Source organism: Coregonus clupeaformis, chromosome 25 (assembly GCF_020615455.1).
Source record: "Coregonus clupeaformis isolate EN_2021a chromosome 25, ASM2061545v1, whole genome shotgun sequence".
NCBI lineage: Eukaryota > Metazoa > Chordata > Actinopteri > Salmoniformes > Salmonidae > Coregonus > Coregonus clupeaformis.
The window spans coordinates 13,682,546-13,708,950 of NC_059216.1; the positions used below are offsets into that span (position 1 = coordinate 13,682,546).

General features: G+C 46.2%; 1 protein-coding gene across 3 annotated transcripts in view; it reads left to right on the top strand.

The window, feature by feature from the left end:
* LOC121539072 (thyroid receptor-interacting protein 11-like) overlaps positions 1-25,718 on the top strand; it is a 99,326-nt gene extending 73,608 nt beyond the window's left edge. For 2 of the 3 annotated variants that reach the window (XM_041847302.2, XM_041847303.2), the window contains exons 29-33: positions 6,583-6,664; positions 7,263-7,377; positions 10,224-10,349; positions 14,421-14,568; positions 24,344-25,718. In XM_041847302.2, coding sequence (XP_041703236.2) covers positions 6,583-6,664; positions 7,263-7,377; positions 10,224-10,349; positions 14,421-14,568; positions 24,344-24,576 — 704 coding nt within the window. In that variant the 3' untranslated portion in view covers positions 24,577-25,718. The remainder of the gene's footprint in view (positions 1-6,582; positions 6,665-7,262; positions 7,378-10,223; positions 10,350-14,420; positions 14,569-24,343) is intronic. The other variant, XM_041847304.2, reaches the window with a different exon arrangement.
* Positions 25,719-26,405: the final 687 nt, after the last annotated feature.

Consider the following 26,405-nt stretch of genomic DNA (forward strand, 5'->3'; position numbering starts at 1 on the left):
CCCGGGTCACTCTTTGTAAAGCTCATAGATCCAACCCCGGGTCACTCTTTATAAAGCTCATAGATCCAACCCCGGATCACTCTTTATAAAGCTCATAGATCCAACCCCGGGTCACTCTTTATAAAGCTCATAGATCCAACCCCGGGTCACTCTTTATAAAGCTCATAGATCCAACCCCGGGTCACTCTTTATAAAGCTCATAGATCCAACCCCGGGTCACTCTTTATAAAGCTCATAGATCCAACCCCGGATCACTCTTTATAAAGCTCATAGATCCAACCCCGGGTCACAGGATATAGATCCAACCCCGGGTCACAGGATATAGATCCAACCCCGGGTCACAGGATATAGATCCAACCCCGGGTCACTCTTTATAAAGCTCATAGATCCAACCCCGGATCACTCTTTATAAAGCTCATAGATCCAACCCCGGGTCACTCTTTATAAAGCTTGCATAGATCCAACCCCGGGTCACTTCTTTATAAAGCTCATAGATCCAACCCCGGATCACTCTTTATAAAGCTCATAGATCCAACCCCTGGGTCACTCTTTATAAAGCTCATAGATCCAACCCCGGATCACTCTTCTATAAAGCTCATAGATCCAACCTTGGTCACTCTTCTATAAAGCTCATAGATCCAACCCCGGGTCACTCTTTATAAAGCTCATAGATCCAACCCTCGATCACTCTTCACTGTCTATAATAAGCTCATAGATCCAACCCCGGTTCACTCTTTATAAAGCTCATAGATCCAACCCCGGTTCACTCTTTAATGAAACAGTCATTGTCTTCACGGTGCTATAATGAAAGTAATTGTCTCCTAACCCTACATGTGTCTGTAATCAGCTGATTTATGTCTGGATCAAAGACCTGTCCCCCTCCCCACCTCCTGCTGTAGCTGGAGATGTTCTGGGTGATATGCATTCCTGTTCCCTGCCCTGCTGTCTCCTGACAGTCTGTACATTTCATACCTGTTCTCATTGCCAAGTTTCTCTTTGAACACTGTTCTGCTTTTTCCATTCTCTCTTCAGTAGCTGTAGCTATGCTTTTCTTGAGTCTCAAATGGCACCCTATTCCCTATGTAGTGCCCTACTTTTAACCAGAGCCCTATGGGGAATAGGGTGCCATTTGGGACGCTGTACCAAGTCTTTGTGCCAGGTTCCCCAGTCTAAGCTCAATGCCTAGCCAGTGTATTCTGGTCAAATGCAGTGCCCTATGTAGGAAATGGGGTGCAATTACATTTGGGATGCAGCAGGTGATGGAACTTAAAGTAACTGTCTAGTGTTTCCAGATTTCTATGAAATATGACCTACAGGCCTCCCGAGTGGCGCAGCAGTCTAAGGCACTGCATCACAGTGCTTGAGGCGTCACTACAGACCCGGGTTCGATCCCAGGCTGTGTCACAACCGGCCGTGACCGGGAGACCAATGAGGCACACAATTGGCCCAGCATCGTTCGGGTTAGGGGAGGGTTTGACCGGGGGGGCTTTACTTCGCTCATTGCGCTTTAGCGTCACTTGAACTGTGTTTCCTCCGACACATTGGTGCGGCTGGCTTCCGGGTTAAGCGGGCGGGTGTTAAGAAGCGCGGTTTGGCGGGTCATGTTTCGGAGGACGCATGACTCGACCTTCGCCTCTACCGAGCCCGTTGGGGAGTAGCAGCGATGAGACAAGATTGCAACTGGGGAGGGAAAAGAAGAAGAAGAAGAAATATAACTTACACCTCCAGGCTGTGTAAGGGCTATTTTACCCAGAAGGAGAGTGATGGAGTGCTGCATTAGATGACCTGGCCTCCAAAATCCCCCGACCTCAACCAAACTGAGATGGTTTGGGATGAGTCGGACCGCAGAGGGAAGGAAAAGCAGCCAACAAGTGCTCAGCATATGTGGGAACTCCTTCAAGTCTGTTGGAAAAGCATTCCAGGTGAAGCTGGTTGAGAGAATGCCAAGAGTGTGCAAAGCTGTCATCAAAGCTATTTGAAGAATCTCAAATATAAAACATATTTTCGTTTGTTTAACACTGTTTTTGGTTACTACATGATTCCATATGTGTTATTTCATAGTTGTGATGTCTTCACTATTATTCTACAATGTAGAAAATAGTAAAAATAAAGAAAAACCCTTGAATGAGTAGGTGTTCTAAAACTTTTGACCGGTAGTGTAGTTTTATTTCCCAAAAATGATAATTAAGTATGTTAAAAAGGAGCTTTTCTGTTTTGGAATGGTGTGTGCATACCCCAACAACAGTGGTGTGGGCAAATTACGGTCATTAAAAATATTCATGCAGTAGAACGCTGATTGGCCAGCTCATCCTCCTCTAGACCGCTGATTGGCCAGCTCATCCTCCTCTAGAACGCTGATTGGCCAGCTCATCCTCCTCTAGGTCGCTGATTGGCCAGCTCATCCTCCTCTAGGTCGCTGATTGGTCAGCTCATCCTCTGTTGGCCAGCTCATTCCTCATACTGTTTTTTCACTCCAATTGATGCTTTAGCCACATGTAGGATGAGTCAACAACATTATTTGGGTATGAGTTAACAGAATATTAACTTTTAAAAGTGAGATTTTCACTCGACAGTTAATTTTAAGGCCATCCAGGCTAGTAGACTGCAATTCTTACTAGCCCAGGTCCAAAATCTGCTATGCAGTATTGGAAAATACCTAATTCTCAAATAACACACATAGAATAAATCACATTACTATAGTTACAGTACTCAACAAAATAAATATAATAAATCACATTACTATAGTAACAGTACTCAACAAAATAAATATAATAAATCACATTACTATAGTTACAGTACTCAACAAAATAAATATAATAAATCACATTACTATAGTAACAGTACTCAACAAAATAAATATAATAAATCATATTACTATAGTTACAGTACTCAACAAAATAAATATAATAAATCACATTACTATAGTAACAGTACTCAACAAAATAAATAGAATAAATCACATTACTATAGTAACAGTACTCAACAAAATAAATAGAATAAATCACATTACTATAGTAACAGTACTCAACAAAATAAATATAATAAATCACATTACTATAGTTACAGTACTCAACAAAATAAATAGAATAAATCACATTACTATAGTAACAGTACTCAACAAAATAAATATAATAAATCATATTACTATAGTTACAGTACTCAACAAAATAAATAGAATAAATCACATTACTATAGTAACAGTACTCAACAAAATAAATAGAATAAATCACATTACTATAGTAACAGTACTCAACAAAATAAATAGAATAAATCACATTACTATAGTAACAGTACTCAACAAAATAAATATAATAAATCACATTACTATAGTAACAGTACTCAACAAAATAAATAGAATAAATCACATTACTATAGTAACAGTACTCAACAAAATAAATATAATAAATCACATTACTATAGTAACAGTACTCAACAAAATAAATATAATAAATCACATTACTATAGTTACAGTACTCAACAAAATAAATATACAGTGGGGAAAAAAGTATTTAGTCAGCCACCAATTGTGCAAGTTCTCCCACTTAAAAATATGAGAGAGGCCTGTAATTTTCATCATAGGTACACGTCAACTATGACAGACAAAATGAGAAAAATCCAGAAAATCACATTGTAGGGTTTTTAATGAATTTATTTGCAAATTATGGTGGAAAATAAGTATTTGGTCAATAACAAAATTTTCTCAATACTTTGTTATATACCCTTTGTTTGCAATGACACAGGTCAAACGTTTTCTGTAAGTCTTCACAAGGTTTTCACACACTGTTGCTGGTATTTTGGCCCATTCCTCCATGCAGATCTCCTCTAGAGCAGTGATGTTTTGGGGCTGTCGCTGGGCAACACGGACTTTCAACTCCCTCCAAAGATTTTCTATGGGGTTGCGATCTGGAGACTGGCTAGACCACTCCAGGACCTTGAAATGCTTCTTACGAAGCCACTCATTTGTTGCCCGGGCGGTGTGTTTGGGATCATTGTCATGCTGAAAGACCCAGCCACGTTTCATCTTCAATGCCCTTGCTGATGGAAGGAGGTTTTCACTCAAAATCTCACGATACATGGCCCCATTCATTCTTTCCTTTACACGGATCAGTCGTCCTGGTCCCTTTGCAGAAAAACAGCCCCAAAGCATGATGTTTCCACCCCCATGCTTCACAGTAGGTAGGGTGTTCTTTGGATGCAACTCAGCATTCTTTGTCCTCCAAACACGACGAGTTGAGTTTTTACCAAAAAGTTCTATTTTGGTTTCATCTGACCATATGACATTCTCCCAATCCTCTTCTGGATCATCCAAATGCACTCTAGCAAACTTCAGACGGGCCTGGACATGTACTGGCTTAAGCAGGGGACACGTCTGGCACTGCAGGATTTGAGTCCCAAGCGGCGTAGTGTGTTACTGATGGTAGGCTTTGTTACTTTGGTCCCAGCTCTCTTTAGGTCATTCACTAGGTCCCCCCGTGTGTTTCTGGGATTTTTGCTCACCGTTCTTGTGATCATTTTGACCCCACGGGGTGAGATCTTGCGTGGAGCCCCAGATCGAGGGAGATTATCAGTGGTCTTGTATGTCTTCCATTTCCTAATAATTGCTCCCACCGTTGATTTATTCAAACCAAGCTGCTTACCTATTGCAGATTCAGTCTTCCCAGCCTGGTGCAGGTCTACAATTTTGTTTCTGGTGTCCTTTGACAGCTCTTTGGTCTTGGCCATAGTGGAGTTTGGAGTGTGACTGTTTGAGGTTGTGGACAGGTGTCTTTTATACTGATAACAAGTTAAAACAGGTGCCATTAATACAGGTAACGAGTGGAGGACAGAGGAGCCTCTTAAAGAAGAAGTTACAGGTCTGTGAGAGCCAGAAATCTTGCTTGTTTGTAGGTGACCAAATACTTATTTTCCACCATTATTATTTTATTGGTATTATTATTATTTTCCATCATGGATGACGGATCACCACCTCAAGCTGAACCTTGGCAAGACGGAGCTGCTCTTCCTCCCGGGGAAGGACTGCCTGTTCCATGATCTTGCCATTACGGTTGACAACTCCGTTGTGTCCTCCTTCCAGAGTGTGAAGAGCCTTGGCGTGACCCTGGACAACACCCTGTCGTTCTCCGCTAACATCAAGGCGGTGACCCGATCCTGCAGGTTCATGCTCTACAACATTCGGAGAGTACAACCCTGCCTTACACAGGAAGCGGCACAGGTCCTAATCCAGGCACTTGTCATCTCCGTCTGGATTACTGCAACTCGCTGTTGGCTGGGCTCCCTGCCTGTGCCATTAAACCCCTACAACTCATCCAGAATGCCGCAGCCCGTCTGGTGTTCAACCTTCCCAAGTTCTCTCACGTCACCCCGCTCCCTCCGCACACTCCACTGGCTTCCAGTTGAAGCTTGCATCTGCTACAAGACCATGGTGCTTGCCCTACGGAGCTGTGAGGGGAACGGCACCTCCGTACCTTCAGGCTCTGATCAGTCCCTACACCCAAACGAGGGCATTGCGTTCATCCACCTCTGGCCTGCTGGCTCCCCTACCTCTGCGGAAGCATAGTTCCCGCTCAGCCCAGTCAAAACTGTTCGCTGCTCTGGCACCCCAATGGTGGAACAAGCTCCCTCACGACGCCAGGACAGCAGAGTCACTCACCACCTTCCGGAGACATTTGAAACCCCACCTCTTTAAGGAATACCTGGGATAGGATAAAGTAATCCTTCTACCCCCCCCAAAAATAAGAATAAAAAAATAAAAAAATTGTAAAGTGGTGATCCCACTGGCTATAAGGTGAATGCACCTATTTGTAAGTCGCTCTGGATAAGAGCGTCTGCTAAATGACGTAAATGTAAATGTAAATGTAAATGTGAAAACCTCCTTCCAATCTCAATTTGTCTGTCATAGTTGACGTGTACCTATGATGAAAATTACAGGCCTCTCATCTTTTTAAGTGGGAGAACTTGCACAATTGGTGGCTGACTAAATACTTTTTTTCCCCACTGTAATAAATCACATTACTATAGTTACAGTATTAACACTACAGGAATCTATCCCCCAGGGGTAGAGTTTCCCACATCAGTCTGCATTCTCAGACACACACACACACACACACACACACACACACACACACACACACACACACACACACACACACACACACACACACACACACACACACACACACAGATTTTGTTATCAGCTGCAGACATGGTCATTACATCATAACACATTCTCACACACACCACCTCTGTCGGTTTTCATACACTACAGAAATCCAGATGTGTGAGCTGTGAGCGTATCCATTTAGTTAACTAATAAGGCTGTGAGACGGTTAAAGGGGGGCGTCTGTTTGGTGGACCAACAGTCTGCCAACATGCCCTGATCTGCGCCTCTGATGACTGAAGCTTTCGTTTGGCACGGCTGTCTGTTACACATATATATGTCAATGTTTTAGTCCAACAGTCAGACTTTAACTGTTCGATGTAGCCGTGCTAGCCATGATTCAGACAGCTGGGGAGCTGCAGAGCATTGAAATGAAGTGTGTTTGTGTTTGTGTGTGTGTGTGTGTGTGTGTGTGTGTGTTCCAGTGGACGTGAGGCAGGAGATGTTGGAAGAAGCTCAGGACAAGTTGATGAACCTTCTGAACAGCACCGAGGGTAAAGTCGACCAGTAAGTCCAGCACTACACTGACTGACCAGTAAGTCCAGCACTACACTGATTGACCAGTAAGTCCAGCACTACACTGACTGACCAGTAAGTCCAGCACTACACTGACTGACCAGTAAGTCCAGCACTACACTGACTGACCAGTAAGTCCAGCACTACACTGACTGACCAGTAAGTCCAGCACTACACTGACTGAGAAGATTTTTAATTTTTAAGCTGTCATCAAGGCAAAAAGGGGTGGCTATTTGAAGAATCCCAAATATAAAATATATTTTGATTCCATATGTGTTATTTCATAGTTTTGATGTCTTCACTATTATTCTACAATGTACAAAATAGTAAAAATAAAAACCCTTGAATGAGTAGGTGTGTCCAAACCTTTGACTGGTACTGAATATGTATTAGAGACTAGGTCATATTATTTTCCCATCTTGCCAGTGCAATGACTCTTTGTGGTCCATGTTATCTTGTCTGTTCAGACATCCTGTCCAGGGGGTGTACTTGAACATCAATCTGCCTCACGCTACAGAAACAAGAGATCCTCCTATGGGCCTTTCTGGCTTGGACAAGGCTTACTTAATTTTTTATTCTGTCTGCTCAGGGCTCTGATGCGGAACCTGTTCATGGGGTACTTCCACACCCCGAAACCCAAACGCTCTGAGGTGCTGAGGCTCATGGGTAGTGTCCTGGGACTAGACAAGGACGAGGTCAACCAGGTGAAAAACTCTTCCTCCTCCTCTTTACTCCCTCTTCTTCTGTTCTTCCCCTCCTCCTCTATACTTCCTCTCTGTTCATTCTCTGTTGCTGTGAATCTCTAGCCTGGTCCCAAATCAGTCTGTGCTTTCTCTTGTGTTCGTTGTCATTTACTAGTTAACCCCTGACCTCTCGTAGGCTGTGTCCAAATGACTGGTTAACCCCTGACCTCTCGAAGGCGGTGTCCAAATGACTAGTTAACCCCTGACCTCTCGAAGGCTGTGTCCAAATGACTAGTTAACCCCTGACCTCTCGAAGGCGGTGTCCAAATGACTAGTTAACCCCTGACCTCTCGAAGGCGGTGTCCAAATTCGAAATGGCACCATTGGCACTATAAGTCTAAAGTAGTGCACTATATAGGGAATAGGGTGCCATTCTCTGGTCTAAAGTAGTGCACTATATAGGGAATAGGGTGCCATTTGGGAGACAGCCTGATTTATTACGGTTCATTCTGATGGCAAACTATCAGGTCATGTGTTTTGGTTGGCTTGTCCCCCTCTCTACTGATATAGACGTATTCATTATTATGAACTCAGCTCCGCTCCTTCCCATGCCGTGGGGGGAATGAATTCCTTTCTTCTCTGGCAGGAGTGTTATAGAGATATGAACGGAGATATGAGAAAAATGTGTGTGATAGCCAGCTTATTCACAACAGAGAAATGTCTGTTTCCGTGGTGAGATTAAAGATGGTGTTTTAGTACACATTCACGACACATTATCCCAAAGTTACTGCTGGGGCATCAAGTAAACATACTGCTCTGCAATAACCAGAGGAATTTATTGAAATGCTCTCTCAGGATTTGAAGATACTCTTTATTTTAGCTCTAAAATCACCTACTGGTGCAATTGTGTCCCCTTTTCTAGTTCAAACAGTGTACCGTTCGGTTGCTCTCTTACGCATAATGCAATCCAGGATTGTTCTGCTTCACATTCTTTGTGTTGCAACGTCCAAGTCAATTAACAAGCTGCCCTAAGTAGATGATCCCCAAGGCTTGTAACTTCAGCAGCCCCTACAAACCCCTGACTAACACACACACACACACACACACACACACACGCACACACACACACACACACACACACACACACACACACACACACACACACACACACACACACACACACACACACACACACACACACACACACACACTGAGGCTGTCCAACTAACCGCTCAGAAAGTATTTCCTGCTGCTGCTGGCTGGACCTTGTGGGACCACAGCCAACTATTCAAGATGTATTACCCCATACACACACACACACACACACACACACACACACACACACACACACACTCACTCCCAACACACGCATACACACAAACACAAACACACACACGCACTCACACACACACACTCCCAACACACACACACACACACACAGTCTATTTCCCAACACTAGCTGCAGCCTTAAAGGAAACCAGATTGGAGGAGGAGGAGTAAATGTGATTCCTCTCTGAATACTTATTACTCCTGACATTCCTTCATCTCTCTCTTGAATTACTCCTGACATTCCTTCATCTCTCTCTTGAATTACTCCTGACATTCCTTCATCTCTCTCTTGAATTACTCCTGACATTCCTTCATCTCTCTCTTGAATTACTCCTGACATTCCTTCATCTCTCTCTTGAATTACTCCTGACATTCCTTCATCTCTCTCTTGAATTACTCCTGACATTCCTTCATCTCCCTCTTGAATTACTCCTGACATTCCTTCATCTCTCTCTTGAATTACTCCTGACATTCCTTCATCTCTCTCTTGAATTACTCCTGACATTCCTTCATCTCGCTCTTGAATTACTCCTGACATTCCTTCATCTCTCTCTTGAATTACTCCTGACATTCCTTCATCTCTCTCTTGAATTACTCTGACATTCCTTCATCTCGCTCTTGAATTACTCCTGACATTCCTTCATCTCTCTTGAATTACTCTGACATTCCTTCATCTCGCTCTTGAATTACTCCTGACATTCCTTCATCTCGCTCTTGAATTACTCCTGACATTCCTTCATCTCTCTCTTGAATTACTCCTGACATTCCTTCATCTCTCTCGTCTTTTTCCCCTTGGCTCTCATCTTTCCTTCATACGATTGAAATGTTCCACTCGAGTTGTGTTTACAACTTTAAGTGTTCCACAAAGCCGACCCTGTTTTCAGAATGGGCCTCAGAGGAGAGGAAAGCCGCCCCCCTACAATCCCTCTCCTCTCCTCCTCCCATCACGGCTTCCCAACGTTTCTTTATTTGTTTTGTTTTGTAGTTCACGTCGTCAGTGTAGAGTATTCCTAGTTTCCCCTCCTCTTGCCATTGTTTGGGAACAGTGTTTTGAACCAATCACTCAGTGAATATTATACAGGGTCTCTGTTGTGTGTTTTAGATTCCCTGAAGAAAAATATATTCTTCCTTTACGTTTACATTTACCTCTGAGCCTATTGATCAGTGACCTTTGACCTGGTCAGAGTCCAGCCCTCCTCCCCCCTCCCAGACAAATAGACCCGTTAGGCATGGGCTAATGATAATATGTTTGTGTTGTGTGTTCCCTGAGAGTCCAGTGCTAACTGCTGCTCCTCCTCCAACTCTGTCTGTCCCTGCAGATGTGAGAGCAGCCAGGGTTGGAATTTAAACCATTTTAAATATCAATGTAAGCCCTAACAAAGTTATCAACAGTGGGCAGCCCCCAAGACTTTGCAAGAGTCAATATATAATTCAAACTCAGTGTAGCGCTGGCCATGACCTCAATCCCTGACCGGTGGGCACCTCTCTCTGACCCTGACTAATCGTCACCTCTGACCTCATAACCTGTGTCCCTGTAGATGTTGGAGGAGGAGGGGGGTCGTGGTGTCGGAGGCTGGGTGTCCAGCTGGTTGGGGGGTAGAGCTGTACAGAGTGTCCCCAACACACCACAGAGACCAGGCGCAGGACAGGGTGGATTCAACAACGTGAGTATATGGACATTACGAACAAACACACACACACACACACACACACCTGAACACCTCAACACTCCTCAGAGACCAGGCGCAGGACAGGGGGGCTTCAACACCGTGAGTACACACACAGACCTACAAACACAGATTCAGTGCCTTCAAAGTATTCACACCCCTTCACTTATTCCACATTTTCTTGTGTTAAAGCTTCAATTCAAAGTGTATTAAATATATTTTGTTTTCGCATCCATCTAACCATAATACCCATAATGACAATTTTAGCTAATTTATAAAAAATGTAATACATAAATATCTAATTTACATAAGTATTCACACCCCTGAGTCAATACATTTTAGAATCACCTTTTGCAGCGATAACAGCTGTGAGTCTTTCTGGGTAAGTCTCTAAGAGATTTCCACACCTGGATTGTGCAACATTTGCCATTTATTATTTTCAGAATTCTTCAAGCTCTGTCAAATTGGTTGTTGATCAATGCTAGACAACGATTTTCAAGTCTTGCCATAGATTTTCAAGTAGATTTAAGACAAAACTTTAACTTGGCCACTCAGGAACATTCACTGTCTTCTTGGTAAGCAACTCCAGTGTAGATTTGGCCTTGTGTTATCGGTTATTGTCCTGCTGAAAGGTGAATTCATCTCCCAGTGTCTGGTGGAAAGCAGACTGAACCAGGTTTTCCTCTAGGATTTAGCCTGTGCTTAGTTCAATTCTGTTTCTTTTTTATCCTGAAAACTCCCCAGTCCTTATCGATTACAAGCATACCCATAACATGATGCAGCCACCACTATGCTTGAAAATATGGAGAGTGGTACTCAGTAATGTGTTGTATTGGATTTGCCCCAAACATAACCCTTTGTATTCAGGACAAAAAGTTAATTGCTTTGCCACATTTTCTTTAGTATTTCTTTAGTGCCTTGTTGCAAACAGGGTTCATGTTTTGGAATATTTTTATTCTTTTCACTCTGTCAATTAGGTTAGTATTGTGGAGTAACTACAATGTTGTGCAATTTTTTTACTCCTGAACTTATTTAGGCTTGCCATAACAAAGGGGTTGAATACTTATTGATTCCAGACATTTCCGCTTTTCACTTTTAATTAATGTGTAAATATTCTGTAAAATATAATTCCACTTTGACATTATGGGGTATTGTGTGTAGGCCAGTGACAAAAAAATCTAAATGTAATCCATTTTAAATTCACGCTGTGGAAAAAGTCAAGGGTTGTGAATACTATCTGAAGGCAGTGTACACACACACACACGCATTAGATAGTGTGGTGTCGAGAAAACGTTGCTAATTATGCTGTGAAAACAAGGAAGTCCGCTGACGCTGTACTTTGATTATAAAGGTTTATTATATCAGAGTATTCCAGCTTCAATTTACAGATAAAACCACTTGAAACCATTAGCAAAGTCATAAATTCCTCAGACACTACAATAGCAGCCATTTTACAGGCTCCTGACCAATTCTGCTATTTTGCGCTGATCTTTTTTTGTACCTAATAATTGTTTCCACCATCGTTTCCTAAAGACCGAAAATAGTTTCTGGACATCAGAACAGCGATCACTAACCTCGATTTGGATGAAGATTTCTACTTCAACGAGTATTAAGGAAGTCTCAAGGTTTTGCTTGCGTGCTGTAGACCATAATATTTACCAAGATAATTTTCATCTATAACTTTCGTAGCTGTCTATTTACCACCACAAACCGACGCTGATACTAAGACTGCACTCAACGAGCTGTATAGATGCATAAGCAAACAAGAAAATGCTCATCCAGAGGCGGCGCTCCTAGTGGCCGGTGATTTTAATGCAGGAAAACTGAAATCCGTCTTACCTAATTTCTACCAGCATGTCTGCAACTAGAGGTGAAAAAGCACTAGATCACCTTTACTCCACGCACAGAAACGCATACAAAGCTCTCCCTCGCCCTCCATTTGGCAAATCTGACCAGAACTCTATCCTCCTGATTCCTGCTTACAAGCAAAAACTCAAACAGCAAGTACCAGTGACTCTCTCAATACGGAAGTGGTCAGATGACGGGGATGCTACGCTACAGGACTGTTTTCGCTAGCACAGACTGGAATATGTTCCGGGATTCATCCGATGGCATTGAGGAGTTTACCACATCAATCACCGGCTTCATTAATATGTGCATCGACGACGTCGTACCCACAGTGACCGTACATATTCCAACCAGAAGCCTTGGATTAAAGGCATCATCCGCTGCCACTTTCAAGGAGCGGGACACTAATCCGGACGCTTCTAAGAAATCCCGCTACACCCTCCGACGAACCATCAAACAGGAAAAGCGCCGATAAGATCCTACTACACCGGCTCTGAAGCTCGTCGGATGTGGCAGGGCTTGCAAACTATCACGGATTACAAAGGGGAAACCCAGCCATGAGCTGCCCAGTGATGCCATCCAACCAGACAAGTTAAATGCCCTCTATGCTCACTTCGAGGCAAGCAACACTGAACCATGTATGAGAGCCCCAACTGGACGACTGTGTGATCACGCTCTCTGTAGCCGAGTATGACCTTTAAACAGGTTAACGTTCACAAGGCCGCAGGGCCAGACGGATTATCAGGATGCGTACTCTGAGCATGCGCTGACCAGTTCTCCCTGACTGAGTCTGTAATACCTACATGTTTCAAGCAGACCACCATAGTCCCTGTGCCCAAGAACGCCAAGGTAACCTGCCTAAATGACTATCGCCCTGTAGCATTCACATCTGTAGCCATCCAATGCTTTGAAAGACTGGTCATGGCTCACATCAACACCATCATCCCAGACACCCTGGACCCACTCCAATTCGCATACCGACCCAACAGATCCACAGATGACGCAATCTCTATTGCATTCCACACTGCCCTTTCCCAACTGGACAAGAGGAACACCTATGTGAGAATGCTGTTCATTGACTTCAGCGCAGCGTTCAACACCATAGTGCCCTCCAAGCTCATCACTAAGATCCTCAAATCCTCAAAATGTTATACAGCTGCTCCATTGAGAGCATCTTGACTGGCTGCATCACCGCCTGGTATGGCAACTGCTTGGCATCCGACTGCGAGGCGCTACAACTCGGTACAACACTCCCATCCAGGACCTCTATACCAGGCGGTGTCAGAGGAAGGCCCTAAACATTTTCTGAGACTCCAGCCACCCAAGTCCATAGACTGTTCTCTCTGCTACCCCACGGCAAGCGGTACCGATATACCAAGTCTGGAACCAACAGAACCCTGAACAGCTTCTACGCCTAAGCCATAAGACTGCTAAATAGTTAGTACAGGTAGCTATTTGGGTAACTATTTAACTATCTGCATTTGAAACTTATTGCACTAGGTTTTCTGACTCATCACATACGCTGCTGTAACTGTTTATTATCTGTCACTTTATTCCTAGTTAAATGTACATATCTACCTCAATTACCTCGTACCCCTGCACATCGACTCGGTACTGGTACCCCGTGTATATAGCCAAGTTATCGTTACTCATTGTGTATTTATTTATAGTTATTATATTATTACTTTTCTATTATTTCTCTATTTTCTTTCTCTCTGCGTCGTTGGGAAGGGTTCGTAAGTAAGCATTTCACTGTTACATGCGCGAGCGTTGAAAAATAAATGTGCACATACATTACGTTACTCAATCATTTCATCCAAACTGCTTGCGAGCGTCAATGAGCATCTGCGTAGCCAGGCGCTAAAATAGAACTTGGTTTTATCTGTGCATTAATTGTCGGAGTAGAGGACCTTGTGCATTTCAGGTAAAATAACAACCCAATGTTTATAACCCAGGACAAATTAGCTAGCAACAGCAAGCTAGCTAGCTAAATTGCCATAAATGTTTAATGCTTTTCGACCTGTCCCCAAATGAATATAGTTGGTTCAGAGTTTTTTTATTTTTATATTTCAACCTGCTTGTCCTGATCGCGTCTGGTGTGGGTGGAAAAAAATCTACATGCGCACGATGGCTGGCGTGCGCGTCTAGTCAGCATGTAAGTCTAAACCTTTTGTTTACGAAGCATGTGACAAATACAGTTTTACTTAATTTATTTTCCAGTCTTTCTCTGAGATGTTTGTGAAGTTCCTGGAGGTCGAGTCTAGCCCGGTGCTCCCTGTCCCCAGACTTCCTGTCTATGACATCAAACCCCTCAGTGCCCCGCCCCCTGGGAGGACCACCAGCTCAGCCTGGGCTCAACAACCAGAAGGTAATGTTGTCATGGTAATATTGTTCCAGGGTGAAGTAATGCTGTCATGGTAATATTGTTCCAGGGTGAAGTAATGCTGTCAGGGTAATATTGTTCCAGGGTGAAGTAATGCTGTCATGGTAATATTGTTCCAGGGTGAAGTAATGCTGTCATGGTAATATTGTTCCAGGGTGAAGTAATGCTGTCATGGTAATATAGTTCCAGGGTGAAGTAATGCTGTCATGGTAATATTGTTCCAGGGTGAAGTAATGCTGTCATGGTAATATTGTTCCAGGGTGAAGTAATGCTGTCAGGGTAATATTGTTCCAGGGTGAAGTAATGCTGTCAGGGTAATATTGTTCCATGGTGTAGTAATGCTGTCAGGGTAATATTGTTCCAGGGTGAAGTAATGCTGTCATGGTAATATTGTTCCAGGGTGAAGTAATGCTGTCATGGTAATATTGCTCCAGGGTGAAGTAATGCTGTCATGGTAATATTGTTCCAGGGTGAAGTAATGCTGTCAGGGTAATATTGTTCCAGGGTGAAGTAATACTGTCATGGTAATATAGTTCCAGGGTGAAGTAATGCTGTCATGGTAATATAGTTCCAGGGTGAAGTAATGCTGTCATGGTAATATTGTTCCAGGGTGAAGTAATGCTGTCATGGTAATATTGTTCCAGGGTGAAGTAATGCTGTCAGGGTAATATTGTTCCAGGGTGAAGTAATACTGTCATGGTAATATTGTTCCAGGGTGAAGTAATGCTGTCATGGTAATATTGTTCCAGGGTGAAGTAATGCTGTCAGGGTAATATTGTTCCAGGGTGAAGTAATACTGTCATGGTAATATAGTTCCAGGGTGAAGTAATGCTGTCAGGGTAATATTGTTCCAGGGTGAAGTAATACTGTCATGGTAATATTGTTCCAGGGTGAAGTAATACTGTCATGGTAATATTGTTCCAGGGTGAAGTAATGCTGTCATGGTAATATTGTTCCAGGGTGAAGTAATGCTGTCAGGGTAATATTGTTCCATGGTGAAGTAATGCTGTCATGGTAATATTGTTCCAGGGTGAAGTAATGCTGTCATGGTAATATTGTTCCAGGGTGAAGTAATGCTGTCATGGTAATATAGTTCCAGGGTGAAGTAATGCTGTCATGGTAATATTGTTCCAGGGTGAAGTAATGCTGTCAGGGTAATATTGTTCCATGGTGAAGTAATGCTGTCATGGTAATATTGTTCCAGGGTGAAGTAATGCTGTCATGGTAATATTGTTCCAGGGTGAAGTAATGCTGTCAGGGTAATATTGTTCCATGGTGAAGTAATGCTGTCATGGTAATATTGTTCCAGGGTGAAGTAATGCTGTCATGGTAATATTGTTCCAGGGTGAAGTAATGCTGTCATGGTAATATTGTTCCATGGTGAAGTAATGCTGTCATGGTAATATTGTTCCAGGGTGAAGTAATGCTGTCATTGTCATGAGCCCTCTCACTCCACCGGGTTACCACCTTAATGTGTTTCCACTATCTTCCACTCTGCTCATCTCTCTCTCTCTACTCAGCCTAACTAGCGCCACCTGTCCCTGCTCTGCTCGGCTCTAATTACTCTGCCAGCTGCGCTGCATTACCCACTAACCTCTCCCAGTATTTAAAGTCCTGTCTTTCAGCTCTCCTTTGTCAGATCGTCTGCAAAGCTCACACCCGGAACCTGTGTGCTCGCGCTTCTGGCTCACCCTTGTTTTGTGACCCCGGACCTGCCCTGATTCTTGGATACTCTTCTGCCCCAGGAAAACCAGACCTGCTTTCTGCCATTACGACTCCTGACTACTCTTCCGACCCCGGTAACTCTGACCAGCCTTCTGCCTTGCTACAACGTATTTGGATTTCCCTTGAACTGTACTTCTGCCTTGTTTCATCCGCCCCGTTGTGTCTGTGTTTCCTCCCCCAGGACTTCTGGACCACCAACCACCCGTCATCGGACGCATCTGCTGCCACTGGGGGGCACAGATCCGCACATTGGGCGGGATAACCCCTGGAGCCTTCACTCACTCCCTACTTCCCTTTCCCCTTTAGTTTTAATAAACTTTCTGGTGTGACGCAATTGTGGTCCTCTTGTCGTCTGTCTGAACCGTGACAGTACGATCTGACCATTATGGACTCAGCGCACACTTCCCCGACTATGGAAACCGAAGAACCCTGAGCAACCCACCGCCATGCTACGCCTGGAACACACTGAGAGAGAGCTAGGCCGCATGGCGGCGACATCACCTCTCTGCTTCAGGTCGGCCACCAACAGCATCAGCAGTTCCAGCAGCACCAGCAGCAGTCCCAGCAGCAGCAACAACAACTCGCCAGGATCATCCAACTCCTCACCAACCTTACCCCAGCCAGTCTGCCCACCAGCCCTGCCTCCGAGTTACCTGCCCCGGTCATTGCAGCCGCTGCCCCGAACCAAGATTGGAAACCCGCGGTTCAACGGCGATTCTACCCAGGTCCGGCCATTCCTGACTAGCTGCCGACTTCAGTTCTCCTTGCAGCCAAGGACCTTCGCCACGGGAGGGGGCTAGGGTCGGGTATGCCATCACTCACCTGACGGGCCGAGCTCGACTCTGGGGAACAGCAGAGTTCGAACGTCAAACCCCCGCATGTGCAACCTTCGACCTGTTTGCTGAGGAGATGCTGAAGGTGTTTGACCTGGATTCACCAACCGCAGAGGCGTCTCGTGAACTGTTCAGTATTCGACAAGGCAGACGTGCAGTCGCAGACCATTCCATCGACTTCCGAACCCTGGCAAGACGAAGTTCTTGGAACACACCATCGTTGGTGGGCCGCGTTCTTCCATAGCTTGGCTGACTATATCAGAGACGAGTTGGTCTCCCGAACTGCCTTCCACTCTTGATGAAGCCATCGCACTGACTGTCCGGATCGACAGAAGGATACAGACCTCGTACGTGAGAGGGGCGCCAAGGTCCACCAACTACCGGCATTCGGAGAGATCCGACTGGGCTCCTGTCAGCTACTGCCACTCACCCAAGTCAGCTTGATCAGTCTGAGCCTATGGAGATTGGGCGAGCCTCTCCACTCCTGCAGAGCGCCAGCGCCCGCTTCACCTCAAACCTCTGCCTCTATTGTGGAGGTGATGGACATCGTGTGGTAACCTGCCCTTTAAAAGCCGAAGCTCCCGGGCATAGGGGGTCCGGTTGAGCTCAATGACCATCCAGTCCTCCGACCGCAAACCCTTGCTGCAAGTTCACCTCCGCCTCTCTGACTCAACTCACACCCTGGCTGCTCTAGTGGATTCTGGCGCCGAAGCCAACATAATGGACATCAAGCTGGCACGCCAACTGGGACTGGAGAACCTCCGTTTGACACCTCCTATTCCTGCCCGGGCACTGGACGGACACTTACTCGGATCGGTCACTCATGTCACGGCCCCGGTCTTGATGGGTCTGTCCGAAACCATCAAGAAACTATCCAGTTTCACCTGCTCCCCTCTCCAGGCCAACCCCTCATCCTGGGTTACCCATGGCTCCGCCCGGCACAACCCTCAGCTCGACTGGGTGACCGGGGTGATCAGGGAGTGGGGAGAGGACTGCCACCACCTGCCTGCTTGCTGCCGCACCTACCCCCTCGGCCAGTACCTACTAACTCCGCTCCTGACCTCTCCCATGTCCCAGAATGCTACCATGGTCTCAGAGAAGTGTTTAACAAAGCAAGAGCCACATCTCTGCCCCCTCACCGACCGTGCGACTGTGCCATCGACCTCCTCCCTGGAACAGCCCCTCCAAGGGGCCGTCTTTGTTCGTTGTCTGCTCCTGAAAGAAGGTCCATGGAGACTACATCAATGACTCTCTGTCCACAGGATTGATCCGTTCATCTTCATCTCCGGCTGGTGCTGGCTTCTTCTTTGTGGGGGAAGAGACGGATCTCTTCGCCCCTGCATCGACTACAGGGGACTCAACGACATCACAGTGAAAACCGTTACCCTCTCCCTCTGCTCACCCTCTGCTTTTGAGTTGCTCCAGGGAGCCACTGTTTTTACCAAGTTGGATCTCAGAAACGCTTACCACCTAGTGCGGATCCGGGAGGGAGATGAATGGAAGACCGCATTCAATACACCAACAGGCCACTACGAGTATCTGGTTATGCCTTTTGGCCTCACCAATGCTCCTGCTGTGTTCCAGGCTCTAGTGAATGATGTACTCATGGGACATGTTAAACAAGTTTGTCTTCGTTTACCTGGATGACATCTTAATCTACTCCAGAAACCTGTCTGAACACACCCGCCATGTCCAGCAAGTCCTTCATCGTCTTCTGGAGAATTCCCTCTCGCCAAGGCAGAGAAATGTGAGTTTCACGTCAAGACAGTGGCCTTCCTGGGGTACATAGTGGCAGAGGGAAGTATCCAAATGGATCCTGCCAAAGTATCAGCAGTCACTTCATGGCCAGTTCCGGAGAACAGAAGAAGCTGCAACAGTTTCTGGGGTTTGCTAACTTCTATAGAAAGTTTATCCGGAACTACAGTACCGTTGCTGCCCCTCTCACTGCTCTAACCAGCACCAAGCAACCCTTCACCTGGACCCCAGCAGCCCGACAAGGCCTTCAGTACCCTCAAGGTAGTTCACCTCCGCTCCCATCCTCCAGATGCCTGACGTGGACCGGCAATTCATTGTGGAGGTGGGCCGCCTCGGATGTGGGAGTTGGTGCTGTGATTTCTCCCAGTGGGCTGCGGAGGATAAGAAGCTCCATCCCTGTGCCTTTTTCTCACGTCGGTTGTCCCCCTCTGAGTGCAATTACGACATAGGAACCGAGCTGCTGGCTGTGAAGCTTGCCTTGGAGGAGTGGCGTCACTGGCTGGAGGTCCACCATTCCATTTCTCGTTTGGACCGATCACAAGAACTTGGAGTACATCCGTACGCCAAACGGTTGAACTCCAGGCGTCCCGCTGGGCCTGTTCTTTACCAGGTTTAATTTCACTCTGTCATACCGGCCTGGATCACGCAACACCAAGCCAGACGCCCTCTCCCGTCCAATTCCAGAAGGATGACAACCCCTCCAAGGATCCTGTGTCGATTCTGCCAAGTCCCTGCATCGTAGCAGCTCTGACCTGGGCTGTTGAGGAACAGGTGCTGGAAGCTCTCCGTAACCAGCCCGGTCCCAGCACTTGCCCAGCTGACCGCCTTTTGTCCCCGAAAACCTAAGGTCCCAGGTCGTTCAGTGGGGACATGACTCCGCCTAGCTTGTCACCCTGGCTCCACCCGCACCACAACCTGCTCGCCCAGAGGTTCTGGTGGCCCGCTCTGAGAAAGGATGTCTGGGAATTCGTCCAAGCCTGCCCCATCTGCAACCAACACAAGTCGTCCTGCCAGCCCCCAGCCGATTGCTGCAGCCCCTGCCTGTGCCCAGCGTCCCTGGTCTCACATCGCCCTTGACTTTGTCACGGGGCTGCCCCCTTCAAGGGGCAAGACCGTCATTCTCACCATAGTTGACCGATTCAGCAAGATGGCACACTTCATTCCCCTCCCCAAGCTCCCAACCACAGGAGACCGCCCAGGTGGTCCTGGAACACGTCTTCGGATCCACGGTACTGCCAAAGGATGTAGTTTCTGACGTGGTCCACAATTCTCCTCCGCTTTTTGGAAGGAGTTCTGTCACCTGCTGGGAGCCACAGTCAGTCTGACTTCGGATTCCATCCCCAATCCAATGGGCAGTCAGAGCGGGCAAATCAGAGCTCGAGAAGGCACTCGATGCATGACTTCACGCAACCCCCCACTCCTGGTCGCAGCAATTGACATGGTGGAGTACGCACACAATTCTCTGACCTGCTCTGCCATCGGTATGTCCCCTTTCCAATGTGTTTATGGATACCAGCCTCCTCTATTTGCCAGTCAGGAAGGGAGGTTACTTGCCCATCTGCACTTGCGTTTGCCGTCGATGTCGCCGCACCTGGTCACAGGCCGAGCCACACTTCTCAGATCCGTTGCCAGCTACACTACCGGGGCCAACCGTCGGAGAATCCCTGCTCCCACCTACCATGTTGGTCAAAGGGTGTGGTTGTCGTCCAAGAACCTGCCACTCAGGGTGGAGTCGCAGAGTTGGCACCTCGGTTCATTGGCCCATTCCCTATCATAAGAGTGATTAGCCCAACTGCTGTCGGCTCCAACTGCCTAATTCCATGAGGGTGCACCCCCACTTTCCATGTGTCTAAGATTAAGCCCATTCATGAGGTCCGCTGGTCCCTGCTGCGCCTTGTCCTCCTCCTCCACAGCTCGTCGATGGTGGTCTGGTTTACACCGTCCGCCGCCTGCTCGGTCCAGACGGAGGGGTAGGGGTCTCCAGTACCTCATTGACTGGGAGGGCTATGGACCTGAGGAAGGACCTGGGTGCCAGCTAGTCGGATTGTGGATAGGACTCTCATCACCGCCTTCCACCAACGGCATCCTGATCAACCTGCAATCTAGAGGCCGCCCCAGAGGGATCCCTAACCGTCCTGCCCCGGCTTCCTGTCCTGTGCCTGATCCTGTCTCGGACCTGTCCCATCTCCCGACCCACGGCCCTCCGGCTTCCTCCGAGGATGGCGTTCCTCGGACCGTTCGGAGGGGGTTCTAGCCCTCCTCCGGCTCCCCTCCTCCCGCCCGGCGTGGTGTTGCTCTTGGGACTTCCGGGGCCGTCCCTTGGGGGGTTCTGTCATGACCCTCTCACTCCACCGGGTTACCACCTTAATGTGTTTCCACTATCTTCCACTCTGCTCATCTCTCTCTCTCTACTCAGCCTAACTAGCGCCACCTGTCCCTGCTCTGCTCGGCTCTAATTACTCTGCCAGCTGCGCTGCATTACCCACTAACCTCTCCCAGTATTTAAGTCCTATCTTTCAGCTCTCCTTTGTCAGATCGTCTGCAAAGCTCACACCCCGAACCTGTGTGCTCGCGCTTCTGGCTCACCCTTGTTTTGTGACCCCGGACCTGCCTGAGTTCTTGGATACTCTTCTGCCCCAGGAAAACCAGACCTGCTTTCTGCCATTACGACTCCTGACTACTCTTCGACCCCGGTAACTCTGACCAGCCTTCTGCCTTGCTACAACGTATTTGGATTTCCCCTTGAACTGTACTTCTGCCTTGTTTCATCCGCCCCGTTGTGTCTGTGTTTCCTCCCCCCAGGACTTCTGGACCACCAACCACCGCGTCATCGGACCATCGCTGCCACTGGGGGGGGCACAGATCCACACATTGGACGGGATAACCCCTGGAGCCTTCACTCACTCCCTACTTCCCTTTCCCCTTTAGTTTTAATAAACTTTCTGGTGTGACGCAATTGTGGTCCTCTTGTCGTCTGTCTGAACCGTGACAGTCATGGTAATATTGTTCCATGGTGAAGTAATGCTGTCATGGTAATATTGTTCCAGGGTGAAGTAATGCTGTCATGGTAATTTTGTTCCAGGGTGAAGTAATGCTGTCATGGTAATTTTGTTCCAGGGTGAAGTAATGCTGTCATGGTAATATTGTTCCAGGGTGAAGTAATGCTGTCATGGTAATATTGTTCCAGGGTGAAGTAATGCTGTCAGGGTAATATTGTTCCAGGGTGAAGTAATGCTGTCATGGTAATATTGTTCCAGGGTGAAGTAATACTGTCATGGTAATATTGTTCCATGGTGAAGTAATACTGTCATGGTAATATAGTTCCAGGGTGAAGTAATGCTGTCATGGTAATATTGTTCCAGGGTGAAGTAATACTGTCATGGTAATATTGCTCCAGGGTGAAGTAATGCTGTCATGGTAATATTGTTCCAGGGTGAAGTAATGCTGTCATGGTAATATTGTTCCATGGTGAAGTAATGCTGTCATGGTAATATTGTTCCAGGGTGAAGTAATGCTGTCATGGTAATATTGTTCCAGGGTGAAGTAATGCTGTCATGGTAATATTGTTCCAGGGTGAAGTAATGCTGTCATGGTAATATTGTTCCATGGTGAAGTAATACTGTCATGGTAATATTGTTCCAGGGTGAAGTAATGCTGTCATGGTAATATTGTTCCAGGGTGAAGTAATGCTGTCATGGTAATATTGTTCCAGGGTGAAGTAATGCTGTCATGGTAATATAGTTCCAGGGTGAAGTAATGCTGTCATGGTAATATTGTTCCAGGGTGAAGTAATGCTGTCATGGTAATATTGTTCCATGGTGAAGTAATACTGTCATGGTAATATTGTTCCAGGGTGAAGTAATGCTGTCATGGTAATATTGTTCCAGGGTGAAGTAATGCTGTCATGGTAATATTGTTCCATGGTGAAGTAATACTGTCATGGTAATATAGTTCCAGGGTGAAGTAATGCTGTCATGGTAATATTGTTCCAGGGTGAAGTAATGCTGTCATGGTAATATTGTTCCAGGGTGAAGTAATGCTGTCATGGTAATATTGTTCCAGGGTGAAGTAATGCTGTCATGGTAATATAGTTCCAGGGTGAAGTAATACTGTCATGGTAATATAGTTCCAGGGTGAAGTAATGCTGTCATGGTAATATAGTTCCAGGGTGAAGTAATGCTGTCATGGTAATATTGTTCCAGGGTGAAGTAATGCTGTCATGGTAATATTGTTCCATGGTGAAGTAATACTGTCATGGTAATATAGTTCCAGGGTGAAGTAATGCTGTCAGGGTAATATTGTTCCAGGGTGAAGTAATGCTGTCAGGGTAATATTGTTCCAGGGTGAAGTAATGCTGTCATGGTAATATTGTTCCAGGGTGAAGTAATGCTGTCATGGTAATATAGTTCCAGGGTGAAGTAATGCTGTCATGGTAATATAGTTCCAGGGTGAAGTAATGCTGTCAGGGTAATATTGCTCCAGGGTGAAGTTTAGGTTCTGGCTAGGGCTGAGTCTGAGGGCATTAGTTTAGCAGGCAGTGTAGCAGGGGTTCTGTCTAGGGTTGAGACAGAGCATTAGCACCTGTGTGTGACAGGTGATTTCCCGTGGCGGACAGCTCGGCAGCACCCAGAGGGATCGTTCATTATCTTCTGCTGTAGGAATATCAACCCTCAGTTTCACCCTCCGCCAGAACCTCAGTAGAGACTTTTTTTGTTTTCTTCTTACTTAAGCAAACCTTGAGGTTCTGGTCATGTACAGCCCTGCACGGCATTACATTTTAAGCCCGGGCCTTACCCATGCCCGCAACGTTCAGGTCCTACCCTACCCTACCCAGGCCCGATTGCTTCTGCCAAATTTAAGGCCCGACCCTGCCTGAATCCCCGAAACCATTAGTAAATCCATTAGCTGCTTCTCTCTGTCTGTCACTAGCTCCCTGCTTGCAGCTCGCTCTGCATGCGCTCTGCTCATGGCGGCTCTGAGTCTGTGAGTATCCATAGCAACGGCTCCACTTGGGCTGCTCTGCTCAATAAAGAGACATGAGAGAGCAGTTAGCTGTTAGCTACTTTCAGTCACTCTAAACTCTGACAAAACTCAAGGAACATCATTATTTTCTGTGAAATATTCTCTCTCCTGTTTTTATATTGGACGAGGTTAAAGCACTTCTGACACCATGTTATGGTCTTAGTCAGATATGACTGTACTGTGCAGCAGAGCACGAGGAAATGGCCGAGCTTCAAAATGTTAGTGATCAATTTAGTGATACCCGAGCCCTACCCGAACCTTAGTTATTGATGAGAAAACAGGCCCTACATGGCCCTAACCCGATGTATAATGTCGGGGCCCGTCAGGCTTGGGTCGGGTAGCAGAGCTCTACGGCCATCTCAACCCGTCACCTCCAGCTTCATCCGACCTCTAACCTCTAATCTCTGACCTCTGTTTCCTCCTAGGAGGGGTGGCAGCCGGCAGGGGACAGAGAGCAGCTGGGGAGTCCAACCCTTTCCTAGCTCCCCGCTCTGCGGCCGTACCACTGATGCATCATGGGAGTGCTAGTTCCAGTGCGTCGGGAGGACACCACCACCTCCTGATGAAACCCATCTCAGACAACCTGCCCACCTTCACGCCTTTGCCTGTCTCTGCCGAGAGCGGAGGGCAGGTGCTCAAAGACTTACTCAAGCAGTGATTGGAGCCACCTCCTGTCAATCAGAGCTCCTCATCCAATCAGGAGGAACGTAGACGTTACATACACCGAGATGAAGGAGGAGGAACGTTATTACTGAAAGCTGCTTTCTTTCTTCCAACTGTCACTCAGTGATGGTGCGACTAACTTCCACACAGGATGATGGTGCGACTAACTTCCACACAGGATATGATGATGTGACTAACTTCCACACAGAAGAACTTCAGGCAGACCTTCTCTGATTCAGTGGCAGTTTGTTGTCCTATTCTTTAGAAGGGGTTGAAATAGTCTTCTGTATTTACTAAAGAAGGATCCATTCCATTGGCTATATTAAGGAGACGAGGTAGAATCAGGACTCAATGCCCTCAGTGTCCCATTCACTCAGTCTGTGTAACATTTTCTGCCACAGTATTGTTACAGACAGACCAGTTTATGCATTGAACAAAGAGGGGACTGTTTGTGTATGCCTCCTGTTTATAGCTGTGCAATATAACGTGAGGGAGAACATCTCGACTGTACTAGTACATACGACTGTTTGGACAATTGGGGATGTAGGAATTTAAGTTTTGTATTATTTTAATCGAATTTTAGCCATAGGCCTATTCTATGATCTGTCCCAAATGGCACCCTAATCCTGAGCCCTAAAGTCCCTGGCCTCCCTGGTCAAAAGTAGTGCACTATGTAGGGAATAGGGTGCCATTTGGGACACATGCTCCCTGATCTGATGCGAGGCTTGCCTGATGCTTCCTGGCAACAGCGACGCTGTAGCGATTCATGTGAATTCTGCTCTGCGCATCTGGTGAAACCAGGCAGACATTTCTGTTTTTTCCCAGACAGAGAGACGGGGGATCAGCCACAGGCCTACTGTGGTAAAACCGGTAATAGCTGTAATTTGCGGGCTGTGGTTTGATCAGATTGCTTGACTATGGTTCCGTCCCAAATAGCACTTTATTCCTTATATAGTGCACTACATTTGACCAGTAGCCTTAGTGTAGGGAATAGGGTGCCGTTTTGGATGTAACCTATATGACTACTGTATGTATTAAACATACAGTGCTATTAAATATACAATCAAACATACGCTACCGGTCAAAGGTTTTAGAACACCTACTCATTCAAGGGTTTTTCTTTATTTTTTTACTATTTTCTACATTGTAGAATAATAGTGAAGACATCACAACTATAAAATAACACATATGGAATCATGTAGTAACCAAAAAAGTGTTAAACAAATCAAAATATATTTTATATTTGAGGTTCTTCAAATAAGCCACCCTTTGCCTTGATGACAGCTTTGCACACTCTTGGCATTCTCTCAACCAGCTTCACCTGGAATGCTTTTCCAACAGTCTTGAAGGAGTTCCCACATATGCTGAGCACTTGTTGGCTGCTTTTCCTTCACTCTGCGGTCCAACTCATCCCAAACCATCTCAGTTTGGTTGAGGTCGGGGGATTTTGGAGGCCAGGTCATCTGATGCAGCACTCCATCACTCTCCTTCTTGGTCAAATAGCCCTTAATCAGCCTGGAGGTGTGTTGGGTCATTGTCCTGTTGAAAAACAAATTATAGTCCCACTAAGCCCAAACCAGATGGGATGGCGTATCGCTGCAGAATGCTTTGGTAGCCATGCTGGTTAAGTGTGCCTTGAATTCTAAATGAATCACAGACAGTGTCACCAGCAAAGCACCCCCACACCATAACACCTCCTCCTCCATGTTTTACGGTGGGAAATACACATGCGGAGAACATCCGTTCACCCACACCGCGTCTCACAAAGACACGACGGTTGGAACCAAAAATCTCAAATTTGGACTCCAGACCAAAGGACACATT